This window comes from Mustela putorius, unplaced genomic scaffold (assembly GCF_011764305.1).
Source record: "Mustela putorius furo isolate JIRA1106 unplaced genomic scaffold, ASM1176430v1.1 tig00537227_pilon_pilon_pilon, whole genome shotgun sequence".
Lineage (NCBI taxonomy): Eukaryota > Metazoa > Chordata > Mammalia > Carnivora > Mustelidae > Mustela > Mustela putorius.
In genome coordinates, this window is record NW_025422368.1 from 44209612 (window position 1) to 44231433 (window position 21822).

The 21822-nt window shown below is 41.9% G+C and overlaps 1 protein-coding gene across 5 annotated transcripts in view; it reads left to right on the forward strand.

Annotated features, from left to right (window-relative positions):
- MYRFL (myelin regulatory factor like) overlaps positions 1–21822 on the forward strand; it is a 123572-nt gene that overhangs the window by 95249 nt on the left and 6501 nt on the right. For 4 of the 5 annotated variants that reach the window (XM_045072980.1, XM_004752524.3, XM_045072981.1 and 1 more), the window contains 7 exons: positions 5093–5256; positions 6128–6191; positions 11341–11426; positions 13807–13881; positions 13964–14016; positions 14145–14324; positions 21364–21426. In XM_045072980.1, coding sequence (XP_044928915.1) covers positions 5093–5256; positions 6128–6191; positions 11341–11426; positions 13807–13881; positions 13964–14016; positions 14145–14324; positions 21364–21426 — 685 coding nt within the window. The remainder of the gene's footprint in view (positions 1–5092; positions 5257–6127; positions 6192–11340; positions 11427–13806; positions 13882–13963; positions 14017–14144; positions 14325–21363; positions 21427–21822) is intronic. The other variant, XM_045072979.1, reaches the window with a different exon arrangement.

The following is a 21822-nucleotide window of genomic DNA, read 5'->3' on the forward strand; positions in this document are numbered from 1 at the left end:
TACCCTCACCAACACTTGTTCTCTTTTTCCTGCCTTTGTAAAACTAGCCATCCTAACATGAATGTGACGATATCTCACTGTAGTTTTGATTTGCATTTCTCTGATGATTAGTGGCATTGAGCATCCTTTCATGTACCTTTCGGCCATCTGTATGTCTTCTTTGGAAAAATGTTTATTCATGTCCTCTGATCATTTTTATTAGATTATTTGTGTTTTGCTATTGAGTTGTGTGAGTTCCTTATATATTTTGAATATTAATCCCTTATCAGATATAGGGTTTGTAAATATTGTCTTCCAATCTTTAGGTGGCCTTTTAATTTTTTGCTGGTTTCTTTTGCTGTATGAAAACTCTTGAGTTTGATGTAGTCCCACTTGTTTATGTTTGCTTTTGTTGCTTGTGCTTTTGGTGTTGTATCCAAAAAAATGGTTCTCAGACCGATGTCAAGAAATTTTTCCCCTATGTTTTCTTCTAGGAGTTTTATGGTCTTACGTCCACATTTAAGCCTTTAATCTATTTAGAGTTAATTTTTGTGGGTGGTGTAAAGTAGAAGTCCATTTCATACTTTTGCATGTGACTAGTTTTCCCAACTCTGTTAAAGAAACCATCTTTTCCTCACCAAGTACTCTTGGCTCCCATGTCACATTTTAGTTGGCCGTATATGCATGGGTTTATTATCTATTTCATCAGTTTCTATGTCTATTCTTAGGCTAGTACTCTTCTGATTACTATAGCTTTATTGAAATCAGGAGGTATGATGCCTCCAGCTATATTCTTTCACAGGGTTGCTTTGGATATTAGGGGTCTTTTGTGGTTCCATACAAATTTTAGGATTTTTTTTTTCTGTTTCTATGAAAGATGCCATTAGAATTTTGATAGAGATTACATTGGATCTATAGATGGCTTTGAATAGTATGGACATTTTAACAATATTAATTGTCCTGATCTAAGAACATAGGATATCTTTCCATGTATTTGTGTCTGTCCTCTGTTTCTTCCATCAATGTCTCATAATTTTCAATGTGCAGATCTTTCACCCCCTGGATAAATTTATTCCTAAGTGTTTATCAGTTTTTATGCTATTGTAAATTGGATTCTTCCTTTCTTTTTCAAATAATTTATTGCTAGTGTATAGAAATGCAACTAATTTTTGCATATTGATTTTGTATCCTACAACTTCACTTAATTTATTAATTCTAACTTTTTTTGGTTGACTCTTAAGGACTTTCTGTATATAAGATCATATTATCTGCAACAGATAGTTTGCTTTTTCCTTTCCAATTTGGATAACTTTTATTTCTTTTTCTTATCTGATTTCTTTGTCTAGGACTTCCAGTATTATGTTGCATAGAAATGGTGGGCAGTGAGCTTCCTTGTTTTATTCCTGACCTTAGAGGAAAAACTCTCTGCTTTTCTTCTTTGAGTATAATGTTAGGTATGGACTTATCATATAGGGCTTTTATCATGTTGAGGTATAGTCCATCTATAATTTGTTGAGAGGTCTTTTTCATGAAAAGATGCTGAATTTTGTCTAATGCTTTTCTACATCTGTTGAGATGATCAAATGATTTTATTAATGTGGTGTAACACATTGATTGATTTGCATATGTTGAACCATTTTTGTATCCCAGTAATAAATCTCACTTAATCATCATGTATGACCTTTTTAATGTATTATTGAGTATCCATACTTATCAGAGATAATTGTCTGCAATTATCTTTTTTTGTAGTATATTTATCTGACCTTATTTGGTATCAGGGTGATGTTGGCCTTTTAAAATGAGTTTGGAAGTGTTCCCTACTCTTCAGTTTTTTTGGGAGAGTTTGAAGAGATTTGTATAGACTCTTCTTTAAACATTTGGTAGAATTCCCCAGTGAAGCCGTCTGGTTCTGGATTTTAGTTTGTTGGGATGTTTTTGATTATTGATTCAATCTTTTTTTTAAATTGGCTTTTTAGATTTTCTATTTTTTCATAATTCAGTCTTAGTTGGTTTTATGTTTCTAGGAATATCCATAACTGTTCATAGTAGTTTCTTAGGATCCTTAGTATTTTTGTGGTATCAGTTGTAATGTCACCTCTCTTTTCTGATTTTATTTCTTTGAGTCTTCTTTCTTTTTGTTCCTTAATCTAGCTAAAGTTTTGTCGATTTTGTTTATCTTTTCAAAAAATTAGCTCTTAGTTTTGGTGATTTTCCATAGTATTTCTGGGTCTATTTCATTTATTTCTGCTCTGATCTTTGTTATTTCTTTCCTTCTACTGCCTTTCATCTGAGTTTCTACTTTTTATAGTTCCTTGAGGTGTAAAGTTAGGTTGTTTATTTGAGATATTTCTTTTTTCTTCTTAATGTGGGTGCTTATTGCTATAAAATTCCTTAGAACTACTTTTGTTGGGACGCCTGGGTGGCTCAGTAGATTAAACAGCTGCCTTCTGCTCAGGTCATGATCCCAGGGTCCTGGGATCAAGTCCCACATCGGGCTCCTTGCTCAGTGGGGAGTCTGCTCAGCTCTCTGCCTGCTTCTGCCTCTGCATCTCTCTCTTTCTCTCTCCCTTTTTTTCCCCTCTCTGAAAAATAAATAAAATCTTTAAAGAAAAAAACATGACTACTTTTGCTATATCCCATAAGTTTTATTATTATATTGCATTTCCATTTTTATTTGTTTCAAGATATTTTTTATTTCCTTTTGGTCTCCTCTTTAGCTCATTAGTTTTGCAAGCATGTATTGTTTAATTTCCACTACTCATGAATTTTCAAGTTTTCCTCCTGTTATGAATTTCTAGTTTCATTACCATTGTGGCTAGAAAAGATACTTGGTGCGATTTTAATCTTATTAAATTTGCAAGGTTTGTTTTGTGACCTAACGTATAATCTAGCCTTGAGAATGTTCTGTATGCATTTGAGAAGACTGTGTTGGGTGGGATTTCTGATATGTCTTTTAGGTCATTTGATCAAAGGCATAGTTCTAGTTCACTGTTTCCTTACTGATTTCCTGACTGGGTAAACTATCTGTCATTGAAAGTAGAATACTAAAGTCCCCTACTATTATTATATTCTTCTATTTTTTCCTTCACGTCTGTTAGTATTTGCATAATAATAGGTTCTCCGATGTTGGATCTCTCTCTCTCTCTCACTAGAGATAGAAATACAGATATAGAGTATAGACATATAGATTTATAAGTGTTATAGTCTGATGCATATCCCCCTTACCAGGCTGAATTGGCCCCTTTATCAGCATATAACCTTCTTTGTCTCTTGGTACTGTTTTTGACTTAAATTTTATTTTATCTGACGTATGTATAGTTACCCCTGCTCTCTTTTGGTTTCCATTTGCATGGAGTATCTTTTTCCATTTCTTTAGATGTGCATGTCCTTAAAGCTGATGTGAATCTGTAGTAGGGAGCAGCATATAGCAGCATTTTTTTTTTTTAATTCATTCACCACCTCTATGAATTTTTACTGGAGAATTAATCCATTTATATTTAAAGTAATTATTAATCGGTGAGGACTTATTAATGCCATCTTACTGTTTTTTGGCTCTTCCCTTATTCCTTTCTTCCTCTTTTGCTATGTTCCTTTGTGAACTGATTTTCTGTAGTGGTATGCTCTGACTCCCTTCTCTTTATCTTTTGTAGGTTTTTGTTTTGTGGTTATGTGAAGCTTATGTAAAATATCTTATTGCTTATTTTAGGCTGATAACAACTGAATTTTGATCATATACAAAAACTCTATCCTCTTACTTACATCTCCATGTTTTATGTTTTTGATGTCATAATACACCTCTCGGTATGTGTGTACTATTAACCAATTATTGTAGTTATAGTTATTTTTAGTACTTCTGTCCTTTAACTTTTCTAATTGAGTTAAGTGATTTATAAAGCATCATATTAGGGTAGCAGAATGTCCTGAAATTGACTGTGTATTTAGCTTTACTGGTGTGTTTTATACCAGTGTGCAGGTCTTTAAACTCCATAAATTAAGACTTAAGTTTGTAATGTTCAGCTTCTGAGTCCTTTCTGAGTGGTTGCTATACAGTGTGTGAAACCTTTAAAGCTTCAGTGTGCATCATGAGAATCTCAAAGACACACAGCCCCGACTTTGATCCTCCAACTATGAAACGATCTTTTTCTTTTGGCCTTGAGCTCATCATTTTACAACAGTGGATCAGCCTCTATGAGCCCCAAAGAATTCTGTGGCATTTAGAACTTGTAAACAGAAAGGGGGAGAGGAGGGAAGGTCACAGGATCAGGATGCGAGTTGATGAGAGCTTTCCAGTGTTTTTGTTATGGCTGAGAGAGACACACATGTTTCCATGACAACTGAAGTGTGTGGGTGGGAGAAGGGATGGCTGGCACACTCTGGCTGTGGTTGGTTTCCCTTTCTTGTTCTTTCTGGTGTGTTGGTGGCCTTCTCTGAGCACATAGAATTAAGTGTTGTTGTTTTCAATTTTGTTTGGGAGTTAGGCTAAAATAGAAATTGTACATGGTTGCTCATGGGATGTTAAAGCAGAAATTAACATGTCAAGAATTATCTTCTTGTTCATGGATGAAGATAATGAAGCTCAGAGAGCTGGTTCTGCTCAGCGTGGGGTCTCACATCTAGTAAGTGGCAGAACTCAGAGAAAAGCCCAGGTCTTCATACCTTTCTCCTTCACCAGAGCAATTCGATACACATGTTACCAGAAAGAACTAGAATCGTTTCTTATGAGGATTTAGTGATGCACCCACAAATCAACATTCCAAAGCCTGTTCTGACTTTCTCTTGATGAGTTTTAAATATAGTATAATGGCCGTACGAAATAAATCTTCAGATTCCAAACTTGACAATGTCCTTCAGCTCCATTCTCTTTTTGGATCACAAGGACATATTTCTATTTTATTGCAAATTGAACATAAGCAGCTTTACTACACAGCCAGCAGTTTAGCAAGATCATTTTAAGTTGCAACCCTCTCTGGTTTTATCTTGAATGAACTTGAGGTTTGTGTGTGTATAATCAATTTCAGGTGGTACATTTCACCTGTCTTCGAATGGACTGTGGCCAGTTCCGTGGTGGTCTCACGCTGTGGATTTATACCCTCTGTGCTGTTTTCATTTCTAGGACCAGATCTTTATGGAAAATGTGGGTGCAGTGAAGCAGCTCTGCAAACTAACCCACAACCTTGAAGAAAGGATAGAGGAGTTAGAAATATGGAACAGAAAGCTGGCCCGGCTAAAGCGGCTCAGTAGTTGCAAGTCCTCAGCCAGCGAAGCAAGCTCCATCAGGTACATCCCAAGTACCACAGGCACAGGAGTTGGAAGGGAGGAGAGAATAGGGCCTCTCCGTAACTAGTCCAATGAAATGGTCTTTCTGATCCAGCAGCAGCCATCACTTTCTGATGCTGCCATCCCTCTTCTCTTTCTTGTTAAGATTTTTTTCATTATTTGACAGAGGGAGAGAGAGCACAAGTAGACAGAGCAGCGGGCAGAGGGAAAGAGAGAAGCAGGCTCTCCGCTGAGCAGGCAGCCCCATGAAGGACTCTATCTCAGGATGACCTGAGCTGAAGGCAGCAGCTTAACTGACTGAGCCACCCAGGCACCACCCCTCCCCTCTTTTAAAAATGTTTTGGAAGACAATTGCCTTATGTGGTAATTTTCTTATTTTTTCTGTTGCTGCTTTAAAAAGAAAACAAAACATGAAGTAGCTGTTTAAGAGCAAAGTGTTATATGAAATGTTACATTTTAGCAAAGGGACAACTTCTCCTTTAAGGAGGAGAAGGGGCCTTTTCTAAATTTAGAAAATCATGTTTCTTTCTCAGGGAAAAAACTTCTAGTCTTTTTTTATTTTTCCTCATTACTTAAGGAGGTAAATGCACATTTCCTGGGGTCTAATTATGAGAAAAAAGAAATATAAGGTTTAATGCATTCATTTATGCTTACTAAGGTTCTTTTTCACAAAAGAATCTCTCAATTGCTTTGACTTTTGCTTTTTAAAGTTAGCACTGTATTACCAAAAAAAAAAAAAAAAGAAAAAAAGAAAAGAAAAAAAGAAAGAAAGTCATACTGCTGTGTTAGTAGCAGCTTGGGCTTTTGTCTTATAACTCCCAGAGAGGCATTTGAATAGTAATTAACATTCTCTCTCTCTCTTTTTTTAAAGCAAATTTAGCAGAGCTCTTAGTGCGTCTTCTCCAAGAAGGTCCATTCCCAAAAAAACCAACAAGGTAAATAGAATTAAATTTGTAATGAATAATGATGATGTTTTTTCTATACCCCCCTAAAGTCTTTAGAAAAATTGATCAAAAATGCTTTTCTTCATTTATTTGCTGATAGACACACTACTTTGCATCCTTATGCACTTTAGTTTTTGTTTTTTTTTTAAGATTTTATTTATTTGAGAGAAAAAGAGACAGAGCATGAGCAGTGCATAGAGGGAGAGGGGATGGGCAGGGCTCAATCCCAGGACCCTGAAATCATGACCTGAGCTGAAGGCAGATACCCTTGTACTACCCCTTTAATAGATACTAAGTGTTTTTTCAAAAAGATGTTTAGAAAAAGGAGTGTAGAACATGCTCATTTCAGAAATACTGTTCTGCCAGCTTTTATTTATACTGCCCGCCCCCCCAGTGAAATTCATCAGCCTCCACATGCACTTGGCCCTTGGCTGCAAGTTCTTGACCTAATTCCTTATCTATGGCTTCAGAAGTCCCGGAGAGGCTTCCGTCACTTCCCCAAATCCCTCTTTTCCCTTTGTTAATTAGTACTGGTCGTGCAAATGGGTAAAATAGGTGTTCACTTTCTTATAAGTGTAAATTGTTATGGTTTTATTAATGAATAAAGAGAACTTTTCTCAAACAGGTTAACATTGACAGTAAGTGTACAGAGAAGCTGCAGTATTCCTGTCCTAGCTGCAGTTCACAGAGAGCTGGGAGAATGCCTCTGTGACCCACCCGTGCTGCACAGCTGGCCCTTCCCAGGAGCAGAGTCATGACCTTCATCTATATCCTGTTAAGGGCTGACCCCTTTTATCTCTACTCATGTTATACTGCACTGACCTATTCTAAAAGGATTCAGGAAGAGTTTAATATTCTACTAAAAACCGCTAAAATGTTCTGTTGCTGACAAGCTACTTGGTATACCAAAAACCATAAACACATGGATAAATATGTATGTAGAAGTGTCCTTGGCCAAGTTACTTAATTGCACTGAGAAATAAAGATAATAATAATATATACCTTGCAAACATTAGTCATGGGGTTAAATAAGGGGAAGCCCTTAGCCACAGTGCCCAGCACAGAGCAGTTTGCTCGATAAACATAGACTATTAAAAATATTGTGTAAGAAAGGTGCCCTTTACACTAACAGTTTGCAGTGGGATGGAGGGAGAGGTACCTACATCTCTGGAGGCCCCGATCGATGACGTTGGGTCACATGCAACCTCTAGCTCTCACTTTGCACCCAGGGAATCTCTTTATTTTGCAGTTATCTCAGAATATTAACTAGAATGTGTCATTTATGAGAACAGGCCCTATGTGTGTCTTCCACATTCTGCATCCCCAAGGACTGGCATATAGTAGGTACTCAAGAAATATGGAGGGTGCCTGGGTGGCTCAGTGGGTTTCTGCAATCGGCTCAGGTCGTGATCTCGGGGTCCTGGGATCGAGCCCTTTATCAGGCTCTCTGCTCGGCAGGGAGCCTGCTTCTCCTCTCTCTCTCTGCCTGTCTCTCTGCCTGCTTGTGATCTCTGTCAAATAAATAAATGAAATCTTTAAAAAAAGAAAAAAGAAATACAGAAAGCCCAGTCTGATAATCTCCCTGAAGATTAAAAACATTAAATGGTTCAGTGTCTTGGATATGTTGTGGTGGGGGAGGGGGTTGGGTTGGAGACCAGTAGAGGATTTATGTAGGTATTAAGGGACTCATTCAACTCAGAGACCTCTTGCAGTCCCTGTCGTAAGCTGGTGGGAGGCAAAGGTGAGTAAGACATGACCCCTTCTAAGGCATTTCTAGGTAGCCAGGGAAGATCAGAGGAAAATACAAAGAACAGTTTTATATGGATGTGGGGAATATTGCAAAGGTTCAGAGTGCTGCAGGAGCATATGGGGACGGGGCCTTCCAAAAGGAGAAAGCTCTAGCTGGCTACAGGAGAGGTTCCAGAGGGAATGGTATAAGCCAAGGTCTAGGGGCTGGCACTGGCTTCATTGAAGGGTTAGGTGAGAGCTGGTTATGGAGGAGAGTGGAAACAAGCCTGAAAACATAGGGAGGGCTCAGATATCCTGGACCGCCTATTAAGGAGTTCACTTGGTATGCCGTGAAAACCTTCTGAATGGTAACAATAATATCTAAGTTGTAGAATGTTCTCTTGCTTTACAGACAGAAAAATTGAGGCAGCCTAGCCCAGTGGTTAGGAGCACAGATTCTGGAGCCAAATGTCTTTTGGTTTAAATCCTGGCTCTGTGACTTACTAGCAGTGTGATCTTGCATGAGGAACTGAACCTTCATTTTTTCCCCTTCTCCATAAATTGGGGCACCTGGCTCATAGGTTTGTTGTTGTTGTTGCTGTTTTTTTTTAAGATTTTGTTTATTTATTTGACAGAGAGATCACAAGTAGGCAGAGAGGCAGGCAGAGAGGGAGGGGGAAGCAGGCTCCCTGCTGAGCAGAGATCTCGATGCGGAGCTCGATCCCAGGACCCTGGGATCATGACCTGAGCCGAAGGCAGAGGCTTTACCCACTAGCCACCCAGGAGCCCTGCTCATAGTGTTGTTAAGAATTATCATGAGGGTTAAATAAATTTTTATATATAAAGCACTCAGAATATGGCACATAATAAGTGCTGTATAAGCCTTCACTCCTTTCTTTTCTCTCCCTTCCTTCCTTCCTTCCTCTTTCTTTCTTCCTTCCTTCCTTTCTTTCTTTCTTTCTTTCTTTCTTTCTTTCCTTCTTTCCTTCTTTCTTTCTTTTTCTTTCTTTAGTAGGTTCCATGTCCAGCGTGAAGCCCAATGCAAGGTTTGAACTCACGACCTTGAGACTGACACCTGAGCTGAGATCAAGAGTCGGGTGCTTAACTGACTGAGCCACCTAAGCACCCTAAGTGTTCACTCTTATTAGCATTTTCAAACCCACTATTTGAGTGGCTCTCATACTTTGGCATGTTATCAGAGTGTTTCAGGGAGCTGGAGAAAGTAGAAGGAATGGGGATGTTTTGCTTCCCCTGTGGTGTCTTTTTTTTTTTTTTAAGATTTTATTTATTTATTTGACAGAGATCACAAGCAGGCAGAGAGAGAGAGGAAAGCAGGCTCCCTGCTGAGCAGAGAGCCGGATGCGGGGCTCCATCCCAGGACCCTGGGATCATGACCTGAGCCGAAGGCAGAGGCTTTAACCCACTGAGCCACCCAGGTGCCGCCCCCCCCCCAACCGTGGTGTCTTTGCAGGAGGTCTTGGCTAATTCCCATAGGTCACTTTCCCTTCCATGACACCAACCCCTAGGTATCCTCTGTTCCTCAGAGCCTCTGTGATCCTTAGGTCATTGAAACATTGCATGTGGGTGGAGTGTGCTACTCTTGGGTTGGGTGGGTATGTCAATGAGCAAAGTGCTGGGGGCTGGCTGGGAGCAACTGGTGGGCCTTACCATGGTAAGAAATCCGGCTGGGCCTCGCCTCAACTTCCAAGCTGCCAATGGTAATACTTGTTCTGGAGGAGGATTGAGGTCTCCTGTGTAGCTCTCATCCAATCTAATGTTCCTCTTCCTTTCTTTTCTTTCTCTTCCTCCAAGAGATAGATGGGTGATCCCTGCTGTGTGTTGGTGGTTGGGATGAGGTAGGAAGACCTTCAGGCCTTTGCACGGAATTTTCTAGGGCACTTTGGTTTTTAATAAATTCCAAAGTAATTCAAATGCAGACCTGAATGGAGAACCATTTCACGATTGGTTGGACCCACCCAATAACTGAAATGTTGTCCTATTTTATTGATGAGGGAAATGAGGATCAAGGACATTTAGATGACTTGTTCAGCACCTGGCTCCAAGCCTAACTCCAGGTCTTAGGTCAGTTCCCTACACTAGGTCAAAGGGTTTGAAGCAAATGCATGGAGATTTAAAACAACCCAGCAGCTGTGGGGAGGGGGTTAGAGGGGCAGGTCTTATCCTGAGACTAATGCTATTTAATTACAACTGATTCAGCAATTTCATTGAGTCCCTTCTCTGCCCAGCACATTATCAGACCCTCCTCTGCACAGTTCCAGTGAGATACAAGAATGGTATAAACTATTCCCTTCTTGCTATTCAGAATGGCTTCCAGCTGCCCTTATGGGTGACTCAGTTATAAGAGCCCTGCGGGTTTACATCTAGGCTAAAAACTTATATGATTAACCCCACCCCAACCCCCAATATAACATTGAGGAGCATTTTAGTTAGTCAGATAACCTGCCCAAGAAATTAAAATAAAGACCAGTTTTAAGCTATTTCTTAACTTCCACCATCCTCCCATTCTCTTCCGACAAAAAGCACAATTCTGGCCTGTACTCTGCGGCAGAAACAAAGGGAACACGCCCTATGGCATTAGTAGGGAAGCTCCTATTTCAGGGGCACCTTATTAAAGTGGACAGAAAACTCCTCCTATCTTTTCAGCCAGATTCACCACCAATTACACAGCTGTTTCTACTCTGTAATTCTTGGCCCATTCCTCATATGCAAGTTTTTATGCCAATATGTATCAGTCTTAGAGGTTTGCCTCAGTGGCTTCCTTAGAGACTATAACTTACTTATTATTAGAGTCCTTATAGTGTTATACATAATAGTGCTGAAAGAATATTTGTTGAGTGGGTATAAGAATCAGTAAGACACAGGCTCAGAACGGTCCTTAAAAATAGGGAGCAGAATTGAATACCAATGTGGATGATTTAAAGAGTACTTTTTATCATGGATCGTAAACGTTTTTTCCATGATGTGTCATGATGCCTGAAATTCTTCCACCGGAATTTATTCCATCACGTCTTGAAGACCTTCTGATTTTCAGGGATGTTGTAGTAAAGGAAATGAACATCTGGGTCCTGACAGTATCTTGTCTGATAGGTCCTCTGCTCCCATAAAACTTCGAGAATAAGCACGAAATGAATGGCACAGACGCGGGTCCTGTGGGATGGCAGGGAAGAGACGGGTGACTGTGAGCTGGAATGTAAGGAAAGGGAGAGGCTTGAGCTAGGCTCTGGAAGAACTTCATTTTCAGGGACAGACGGGGGAGATTAGGGCTGAAGAGAGCACACTTGCCGGTCCACTGGGAGCAGCAAAATTCCCTGCTGGGAGAGAGTCTTCAGGGGTCCTTCTCGCAATTAGCATTGCTGGTTTATCACTGCTTCTGACTGAACCTTTTTTACAGGTTTATTTTTCAGGAAAAAAACAGCTGTGTCCTAACTGGGTTTTCCAGACCTTGGTTATAATACTCATTGCCGTGATGGCATTTTGGTAAGAAAAACTTCAGTGTTATGCTCTGCCAAGCTCTTTTTTTTCTTCCCATATTCCTTTTCTCACCTATGAACTAGGGACTGACCTACGTGCTTTGAAGACAGGGGGCCCTTAAAAAAAAAAAGATTTTATTTATTTACTTGGGAGACAGAGAGACAGGGAGAGGACAAGCAGGGGGCAGGCAGAGGGAGAAGCAGGCTCTTTGCTGAACAGGGAGCCCCATGTGGGACTTGATCCCAGGACCCTGAGATCATGACCTGAGGGGGAGGCAGACACTTAACTGACTGAGCCACCCAGGTGCCCTGAAGGGGCCCTTTTTAAGCTCATATTCTGGAGAAAAAAGCATGGGCTTTCTGTACTTAAATGTGAGATGAAAGATAATTTTTTTTCAATCAACTGATAATTTTTAGTAGCTCATTATGCTGTGTGTGTGTGTGTGTGTGTGTGTGTGTGTGTGTGTGATATGTTTCAGTCTTACAAATAATTGTCTGAAATTGCTAGTTCTTTTTCCTGTCTACTTGGGGGAAGTCAGAGAGGGCAATCAGGTACAACCTGTTCTCCCCCAGACACTCCTATTTGTTAGGATTCTTCTAGACTCTTCAGTGAAGACCCCACCCCAAAAGGGCCTTTGAGATAACCCCAAGATATATAACATATTGAAACTGCAGCCAAATGTACCCAGCAGCTGAAGCCAGCAAACGCAGTAAGGACAAAGGATTCGCTGCTAGCAGAGCAGCGGGGGACTTGACCGCTCTCTATCCTCAGCAGGGCTCTTCCTCCGGGATCGCCCCTCAGGCTCCAGGCCTTGGTCATCTTGCCTCTGTCCTCTGGACCTTGTTGTTTTTGGTCTATTTGCATGGTCACAGGGGTATTTATCTCTAAAAAAATGCTTTATGAGTGTGGGAAAGGACTGCCTTTTGGGCTTTGTCTCAAGGGGCACAGTTGTTCTGAGAGGCAAAGGAAGGGTAGTGCCAAGGTGCTGGTAGTTATAAAAGGTAGTGTGAGTCTCTCTCTGTGCCCTGCTCTCCCCTCAGCATTTCAGCTTTTCACTGGCTACTGCCCACCTTGTGAAGCACCCCAGGTAGGTGACAGACACCAGAACACAGAATCCCCCCCTGGAAGCCGCAGTCTTTTTCTCACTCTCCTAAGCAAGCTGTCCTCCGCTGGGATTCCCAGATCAGGACGGTGTGAGCATCTACTTTAGCAGACATACACAGCAGACCTCTCTAGAGATACAGTGTCCTGTGAAAACCCAGCAGTATGGCTATAAGAAGTCTAATTCTGATGTACAGAGACTGCTTTTTGAACATGCGTATCAGAATTTTCTTATGAATTCCAGTATCGTGAACCACTAAGATCCTAAGTGGGAGGTTATGGGGCTTGTTAAATTTGTTTCTGGCCTGTGGTAGCAAGAAGGGTCAAAACCAGAATTCGCCCCCAAAGAAAGGAGCAGATGTCCATTTCATTCTATAATTCTGGAGGTTCTCTGGGTCATGCATTGAAGTAGATGCCAGAGACAAATTAGAAAGAGCACTTCAGGATGACTTGTAGGGAGACGGAGGGGGATCTGGGAGAACAAAGTGAGGGAGACTGGGTCACGGCAAACAGTTGCCAGGGTGACACAACGGATTCTGTCTGCCGGCATCTCTGGGGCTCGGCACCACTTTCCCCAGACAGGGCTGTGTCTGCTGGGGAGTAACCTGCTGCTGAGAACACTCTGGAAACTTCTTCTTTATGAGTGGAATTCAAACCTGTGGCATATTTCCTTGTGTATATTTAATAATAGTAAATCCACCACCTTTGAAGGGGAACAGTGTAACAAGGAGTGGAGTCTAGGGAGCCAGGTGTGAAGGTGTATTGTGCTCTGAAAAGACAGGCAGACAGAAGATGTCAGAGAAGCAGCCAAAGGGTTTGGCATCTATGCCTGACTAAACCCATGCAGCCTTTCCTCTCCCGGGGCCACGGGGCGGACACCCTCCACCAGGGGGATGTGAACTCCGCTCTGACTTTTTCCTGCAGGGAGCAGAGGGTTGCCTCCAGCGATTTACAGCTTCCTTTTGTAATCTTCCACTGGTGACAGACGTTTCTGAGGCAGCTTGCCAGGGCCAGGGGGCTGCTCTCTGGAAAAATCCATCAGTGCGGAACACCCCAGAGCCTCTTTGCTCTAGGAGGGGGAGGGCTTTCTCTTACCAGGGCAGAGAAGCAGAAAGGTGCTGGTTTCCATGGTGCTTCTGTCAGCCGTGGCCGCATCCCCCCCCCCCCCCCACCCCGCCGTGTGGCCTGTGAGAGTGTATCTCTGGCCAGCTGGTTGTGTGAGATACAGATGAACTCAAATCTGTCACATAATGTTCCCTTCTTATTTTTTTCTTTTTTTAAACAGTGCCTTGACGATAGTCTCTCTTTACATACTTAGCTTAAAAGATCAGAACCAGCGTGCCCCAAATCTTCCTCTGAGGTGAGAGTTTTGGCCTTGCTTTCCTTTGGGGAGAAGGATCCTTGAGGGCTCCTTCATTAATCACTTGGTTTTCTTCCTCCAGCAATATCACCAGCTCTCAGGAGCCTGCCCTGCTGCCCACAGCCTCCCCCTCAGGTAAGATTTAAGATTTTCACATTCCTCACTCTCAAACCCGGCCCCCTGTTTCCTGTGACTTGTCAACAAAAGAACCAGCTTTTCAGGTTAACCTTGTCGCTTCCCTCCCTCTGCCTGATGCTTTGCAGCACCGAATACATCCCTGGCAACCACACAGTCCTCTTTCCCAGTACCAGAAATCACTTTCTGTGAGATCCTGCCCTGTCAGGAAACTTACTGCTGTCCCATCTGGGGAAAGAGAGGAGTCCCCTCCGGTCCTGTGCGAAGGCTGTCTCAGGAGGAGGAAACCCATCAGAGGCCATGGGCAGGTAAAGAATGTCCAAAGTGAAGCATCTAGGGCACTGAAACCTGAGGTGTTTTACTTTGCAAATATTCACTTGCCTGATCTGTTAATGGTCCCAGACAATGGTTCTACTTTTCTCTTTGGTGCGGCAGTCTCTTTAAAAACACAAGTACAGAAACTTGCAGTCCTCTATAATATTGAGTTCCCTGCCCAGTGATGAAATTATAGCTGAGTAAGTGAAAGGGTTTCATTTGTCCATTGCCAACAAAGATAGTAATAGTAGAACATGTAAAGTAATCTTGGGTGGCTGGGTAGATTTTCCGGCTCACTTAGAACTTATAAAATGATGTCCTCTCTGGGCTTTCTGCCCACACCAAGCAGGGCAAAATGTAAAAGGCTTTGGAAGTCTAATGAGTTCAGGGTAAGCTGCAAGTCAGTGAAAATCACAACCCCTGTCCGAATATCTCTCTCTCTCTCTCACACACACACATACACACACACACACACACACACACAGAATTTTTTAAGAAGCAGATTTTTCATCTTAAAAAAATTATGGAGACTTGATTAAGGGCTAAAAGTATAATTATCTCTGTAAATCCATGTGTAATACATCCAAATGGATACTAATTCATTATTGTTTTGGGGAACCTTCTGCACATCCACAACAAGGGTATAGAATAATGATGACAGTCACAGAAGTACATACATATTAGCATGACTTATCCGTCAGGATGCTGTAGCAGCAACAGCTCCTGAATTACAGTGGCTTAATGTAGTAGACATTGATTTCTGACTCTCTCTCTTTGTCAAATGTAGATCAAAGAGGGCTCTCGCTCATCATCTCCTTTAGAATCTAACTAATGGAGACTCCACTTCAATCCATATTTCTGCAATCTCTGTAGCAGTGGTAAGAGAACATGGCTCTTAAAGCTCCCACCTACATGTAGCATGTGTCACTTCTGCTTACATTTCTTTGGCCAAAGCAAGTGACATTGGTCATGTCTCATCTAAAAAACAGTTGACAGGGGTGCCTGGGTGGCTCAGTATGTTAAAGCCTCTGACTTCGGCTCATGTCATGATCCCAGGGTCTTGGGATCGAGCCCCGCATAGGGCTCTCTGCTCAGCGGGGAGCCTGCTTTCTCCTCTCTCTCTGCCTGCCTCTCTGTAATCTCTCTCTCTCTGTCAAATAAATAAATAAAATCTTAAAAAAACAGTTGATAAACTGAAGACCTAATGTATGCCTAGAAAAAGATGAACCAGAATTTTTTGGGCCGTCCAAATGACTGACATATACAGTATGGTCACTGGTTGAAGTTTGGAGGCAGTGGTATGATTTTTTCCCTTTTGATATTACTGCATATCCTAGAGTTGAATAACTTCTACAAATCATCCTCCTCCTCCTCACCATTGCCACCGCCATCACCATCATGATGGAATGAGATATTGCTGTACACAAAAACACTGCCATAAGTTGTCTACATGAATAAACCATTCCATCCCCACAAGCCTGAAAGATAGGTACTATTATCTCCATTTTTTTCCAATGAGGGGTGAGGTGTGGAGAGTTTTTCCCTATATCTGTAGGAGGCCATGCTTGTACTGTTTTTTCTCATGAAAGCAACTTTTGATTGAACTTGGGATGAGATGCACTACTCTAAGGCAAAGATAAAGCTTCCATGTGAAGAAAGGAATGTGTTTCAGTCATCATATTCTCAGTAGTTTCAAATACGGAAAAGTCTAGTACTGTTAAAAAAAAAATCCCTTAAAGCCTTCATCCCTCATGAAAGCACATGGACCCTTGTGACTGGTTAATCCTTTTCCTACCTCGGGAGCCCATGTTGGGTATACTAGGAGACCTCGTCTGAGAGTGGTCCTCAGAAGAGACCATCTCACCTATGAGAGATGTGCAACCATGGGTCCTGCGCGGGAAGAGGTCCTGGACTGAGCCAGTCTTCATTTTCAAAAATGTTCTTGACCCTTGAGCAAACACATTCCCATTCCCAAACACAACCAGCCCTTCATGGGCAGAGCAGTCTTATCCAACCGATGAAGGCTTATTCCTCTCCACTCTGGGACACTGAGTGCCTGCATGTCTTCCATTGCCCACGTCGGGGAGACTCCGAAGAGACTCCTAGAGAAAGAAGGGCTGCTCCACAGTGCCTGGCTGTGTCCTCCTAGATGCTGTAATCAGCTTCTCTGGGTAAAAATGGAATGTAAGTCTTGCTCTGCCAGGCTCCCCGGTGCATGGGGAGAGTGGTCTCCTCTTCCCGCTTCCAGCCGGAGAGAGATAGAAAGGATTTACATGTTCTTTTCACTGTCACCTTCTAGAAACCTGCAAACTTTTGGCAATTTAGAGTCTTGTAGAATGTGAGAGCAGTGAACCAGTGATACCTAACTTTTTACTCCATAGACTCTACTATTAATTCATTCTTCTTTTATAATTATTTGACAGAGAAAATACATAGAGGATGTTACTGTAAACTGTTAAGCTTTTAGTCAAATTATTTTTGTTAACCCTGCAGCAACATTTGAAGAATAGTACAAGCCCGTGGGAGAGTTGTTACTTTTTCAAGGGTGCAGACGCCACTGACCGCTTTGTGCAATCACCTGGGGTTCCAAGGTCCCCAGGTCAGGAACACCTCTGATTGATACCACTCACCCACTGGCCAGCTGATGAAATGGAGGCTCAGGACCTTGCTTAAGGTTCTGTAGTAAGTGACTAGCACAGTTGCCACAGGAACCTGAGTCCCCTGTGTCCGTGCCCTGGGTTCCTGCCCATCTACCATGATCTCTCTTTTATTTGGGCACCGTGTGCACATGTACTAGGGATCAACTCCAGAGGAAAGCCAAGTGGGTACTGACAACTGGAATACCTGCCATCTAGTTAGGCCTGGGTGCCTATGGGCATGGCAAGCCACATAGAAAGCCCCTTTGGCATGCCCCTCCTCCAGGGTTGCCTGGAAGAGGTCCCTGAGGTGGGGTGTTTCTGGTGGTATAAAGAAAGTGTCTTCTCTGCTGCTGCAGGTCCATCCTTCCCCTTTGTCCTGGGTACTATGTGACACTAGGGTTCCTAAATCTGAAAGTGGGGAAAGCCAGGCAAACTCTTTCAACCATCAACCTTTCAAACATCAGAAACTCAGATGTTTCTGAGACATTGACAACTAACTAAAAATGGAAGAATAAGGATTCCTGGGTGGCTGAGTTGGTTGAGCATCTGCCTTCAGCTCGGGTCATGATCCCAGGGTTCTGGGATCGAGTCCCACATGAGGCTCCCTGCTCAGTGGGAAGCCAGCTTCTCCCTCTGCCTGCCATTCCCCCTACTTGTGCTCACTTTCTCTCTCTCTCTGACAGATGAATAGAATCTTTAATAAAAAAAAATTAAAGGATAAAAATTTTAAAAAGAAATTCCATGGTTAAGGAAAAAACCAAACAAACATGTTGGAATAACTCTCTAGGACGAAGAGTAATATCTAGCAGTTTACCAAGCCCCAGAAAACACTTATGAGCTTCTTTTCTAAGGGGTAAGACATCTAGTAAAATAAGGGAAGGGAAATTAGCATTTTTATGATATGCTGAGTGCAAGCCATTTTTCTTCTTTTGGGCCCAAGCTGATTATATAAAACGTCTCTCAGAAAGGTTCTCCCCCCTCCCCACTTAGTATAGAAGGTTTGGGTTAGACTAACCAAGAGGTGGAGAGTGGGTATTTTGGAATACTGAGTTTCTACTCTGAGGAGCCAACTGAGTGCGATGGATTAGATTTTAATCTATGGAAACAATAAAGACCTAAATAGCCAGAGTTAGATAGGAAAAAGTAAAGAGTTTATGAGGAGAAAAATCTATGGAATTCTACAGATGTTAAGAATTTTGGTGAGGACTTAAAAAAAAAAATCTCATGAAACTAAAAGGCATGGGAATTTATGCTTATTTTGTTTTGGAGACCAGAACTCTGGGAAGAGCAAATGGCAGAAAGAAACTGACTCCCTGTGTTAAAGGACACAGTCATCAATCGGTTGGGCTCATTGGCTTTTTCTTGGCATGAGTCTGGTTCAATCAGGAAAGAAAAAGGTATCCAAGATGCTGTTTTGGAACTCAGCCATGCAGCACAATTTTATAAGTAATACTATATACACACTCTACCACAACAGGATATGCTTTGGTTGGAGACCATCTTAAATCTTTCTTCTCCAGAAGTTTCTAATTTAGTTTATTAGGAGATCTTTTGCGCTGATTGCAAAATCTGTCTCCAGCTTCACAATGAAAACTGCTGGAAGTGTATATTAAGTTTATAGTGAATATTACTGGAAGACATTTATAAAATGAGAACCACCCCTGTTTGACTACAGGAGAATTTATGGTTTTCTAATAACCAGCCTTTCAGAATTGAATAGTCTTGCCTCAGAGAAGTGACAAACTGGAAATGTTTTATAGGAGATTTAAAATTTATTTCCAATCCTGCATTTGAAAAGCTATTTTCATAATTCTAATCTGCAAGATTATCTCTCCTTAACTTTACCTTTTTATTACTGTTTTTTAAAATACTGTTATCCATCAGATACTAAATCCTGTCACAGGATTCTGTGTCTCCAGGAACATGAAAACATGCTTCTCTGGAAGTGAGGCAACTCTGTAATTCTGTTGCCAAAATTTATAATGAGTCCTGTTCCTGCAAATTCAGTGGGAAAGTAGAAAAAGAGGTAAGGGATGGAAACAGACAGGATGGAGAAGTTCTGGTTTCTTCTTCTTTCTATGTTTCAATTGCCATATAAATTCACATCCTTCTATGGAAGCAATCATAAGCAAAACTCATAGCAGGGGACGTGTGCTTGACAAAGATTGGAATAGCTGGAATCCAAGAAATCTAGAGGCCTTTTGGACAGCACATATATTTATACCCAAAGGGAAATATATATTCAATTTTCTAGAAAATTCTCATGTGTCAAGATCCATTTCTTTCTTTCTTTTTTTTTTTTTAAGATTTTAAAAATTTATTTACCTGACAGAGATCACAAGTAGGCAGAGAGGCAGGCAGAGAGAGAGGAGGAAGCAGGCTCCCCACTGAGCAGAGAGCCTGATGCAGGGCTCCATCCCAGGACCCTGAGATCATGACCTGAGCCGAAAGCAGAGGCTTTAACCCACTGAGCCACCCAGGCACCCAAGATCCATTTCTTTTTAATGATGAGGTCATGATCCTAGAGTCCTGGGATCAAGGCCTGCATTGGGCTTTATGCTCAGTGGGGAGTCTGCTTTTCCCCCCACCCTGCCTGCCTCTCTGCCTACTTGTGATTTCTGTCAAATAAATAAATAAAATGTTAAAAAAAAAATGAAAAGGATCATATTAGGCAAGATGCTCCGGAAACCTGCCTCTCCTTCAAATTCTCTCTCCCTCCCCTTTGCCAACAGGGTGAAGGAGCTCAGGTTTCCATGTCCATTCCCAGCATCCCTCTGCACTCATCGGCTGGCAATTTCCCCTTTGAGTGTGTAAGAGGAAACATTTTTCTAGAGGGTATATGATGGGCTCTGCTGCTTCTTTCCCTTCCCCTCCTCCTTCCAGCCTCCCACTTTGCTGAGCACCTGCAGAGAGCCCAGGATTACCTTACCTGGGGCAATGGCAGGTGCATAAGTTGAGTGTAGGCTTCTAGAAGCTCACAGTCATTTTTGTGGACAGGTAAACAAGCCTGTGTGCTTAGTGTAGGAAGTCCTAACCATGGCAGATTTACTTAGGAGTGATGGCACCCAAGTAATGTGTGCTCTAGCATTTGCTTTCCATCCTGAAATTCCACACAGAAACGTGAATAGAAACTTGTTTTAGATCTTGCATCTCTTTCTTATGAAAGCCACACACCGTATTATTAACATCTGTCTCTTGTTTAATGAGGGTACTGTTTTTGTGTTTTACCCCAAACTATGTTGAAAAATATAAACATTATTTAATGCAAAGGAAGGAATACAATGAACAGAACATAGCCTTGAGAAAAAAATCAGCAAATTAAAAAAAAAAAAAGACTGCAAAACCTTCAAAATTCTATTTAAAGACTTGTTTAGTAACCCACTTTCACCATTCACTTTAAGATATTTTTCCCCCAAAGCCTCACAACGATCCTCTGAATAGTTACCTTTCCCAAACTGCTTGTAAAGTGCCTTTTCAGCTGTGACAGGGCAAAACCACTCCCCCACTTCCTTCCTTCCCCACAAGCCAGCTCCAAGCCCCCCACACCACTGATTTGCTGCTTTGGCACTATGGTCCCCACCTGGGGCTTTAAGCTCTTTTTTTCCTGTGTGGATCACATTATGCTAGGAGTTAGAGAGAAATCAGAGAATTTCAATAGAGGTTCTCTATTCTCGGGTTTTCAAGAAAGGGCAAAAATACCTACAAGTAATAAAACAGTGATGATATACTTTTGATGTGATAACAGACCACTAACTGATCACCACATGGGTGGTTCTGTAGTAAGGCACTGACGTCAGAGCGGAGAAGCCTTGAGCCACAGTGATCCGACCTGCTATGGCTGCCATCACAAAGGACCACAGACTGGGCAACTCCAACTACAGAATTTATTTTCTCACAATTCTGAAGACCAGAAGTCCAAAATCAGGGTGTTAACAGGTCTGGTTTCTTCTGAGACCTCCCTCCTGGACTCACAGATGGCCACCTTTGCTGTGTGTGCTTGCAAGGTTTCCTCTCTGCCTGTCCCTGGTGTCTTGAGTGTCCGAATCTCTTCTTATCGGGGGGACACCAGCCAGATTGGATTAGAACCCAGCATAACGGCTTCGTTCTAACTTGATTGCCTCTTGAGAGGCCCTATCTCCAAACAGAGGCATGTTCTGAGGGCTTGGGGCTTCAACGCGAGAGTTTGGGGAACACAGTTCAGCCCAAAACAGATGGCTTCTTGGGAAAGATGAGAACATATTAGATCCATAAGAAATGAGGTAGCATTGGATGGGTGGAAAGGCAGGAGTGAGAACGGGCGGAGAAACATTCAACTGACAAAAGGGACACACATACTGGGTTTCCTCTCATCCTGGCCAAGCCTTAAAGTTTGACAGACTTTTTTCCTCTTCAGAAGACAGAAGCTTGTCCTTCCTGGCAAGAGATGCTCTAACCAGCCCTGACTGGGGGAGTGACTGTAAGTTTACATCTGAGCGACTTTCCTTTGGCTTCAGGGTAGAGGCCCTGGGAGTGGCAACAGGCAGTGAAAGCAATATAGGAGTGAGGACGGGGGACAAAGGCTGTACCCTGCAGCTAACGCTCATGGGGATTAGGGTTAGGTAACCATTAAGGAGGCTTAGAGTAGTAGCTTAGCGTTCACTACTAGAGTAGAGGAGGTTATCTCCATGGATTTTGATAATTTGTTTGAACCTCCTACATTCTTCTTCAATTCTGACTGTACTTTTCATTTGTTTTCTAAATTTTTTTTTTTTTAAAGCTTTCTTTCTTGGCCAGATTGCATTTCACACTGCACCCTCCATTTTCAATAAATGTCAATTTAGTTGGATTTCCAGGGGCCAGAAATTCTTTTGGA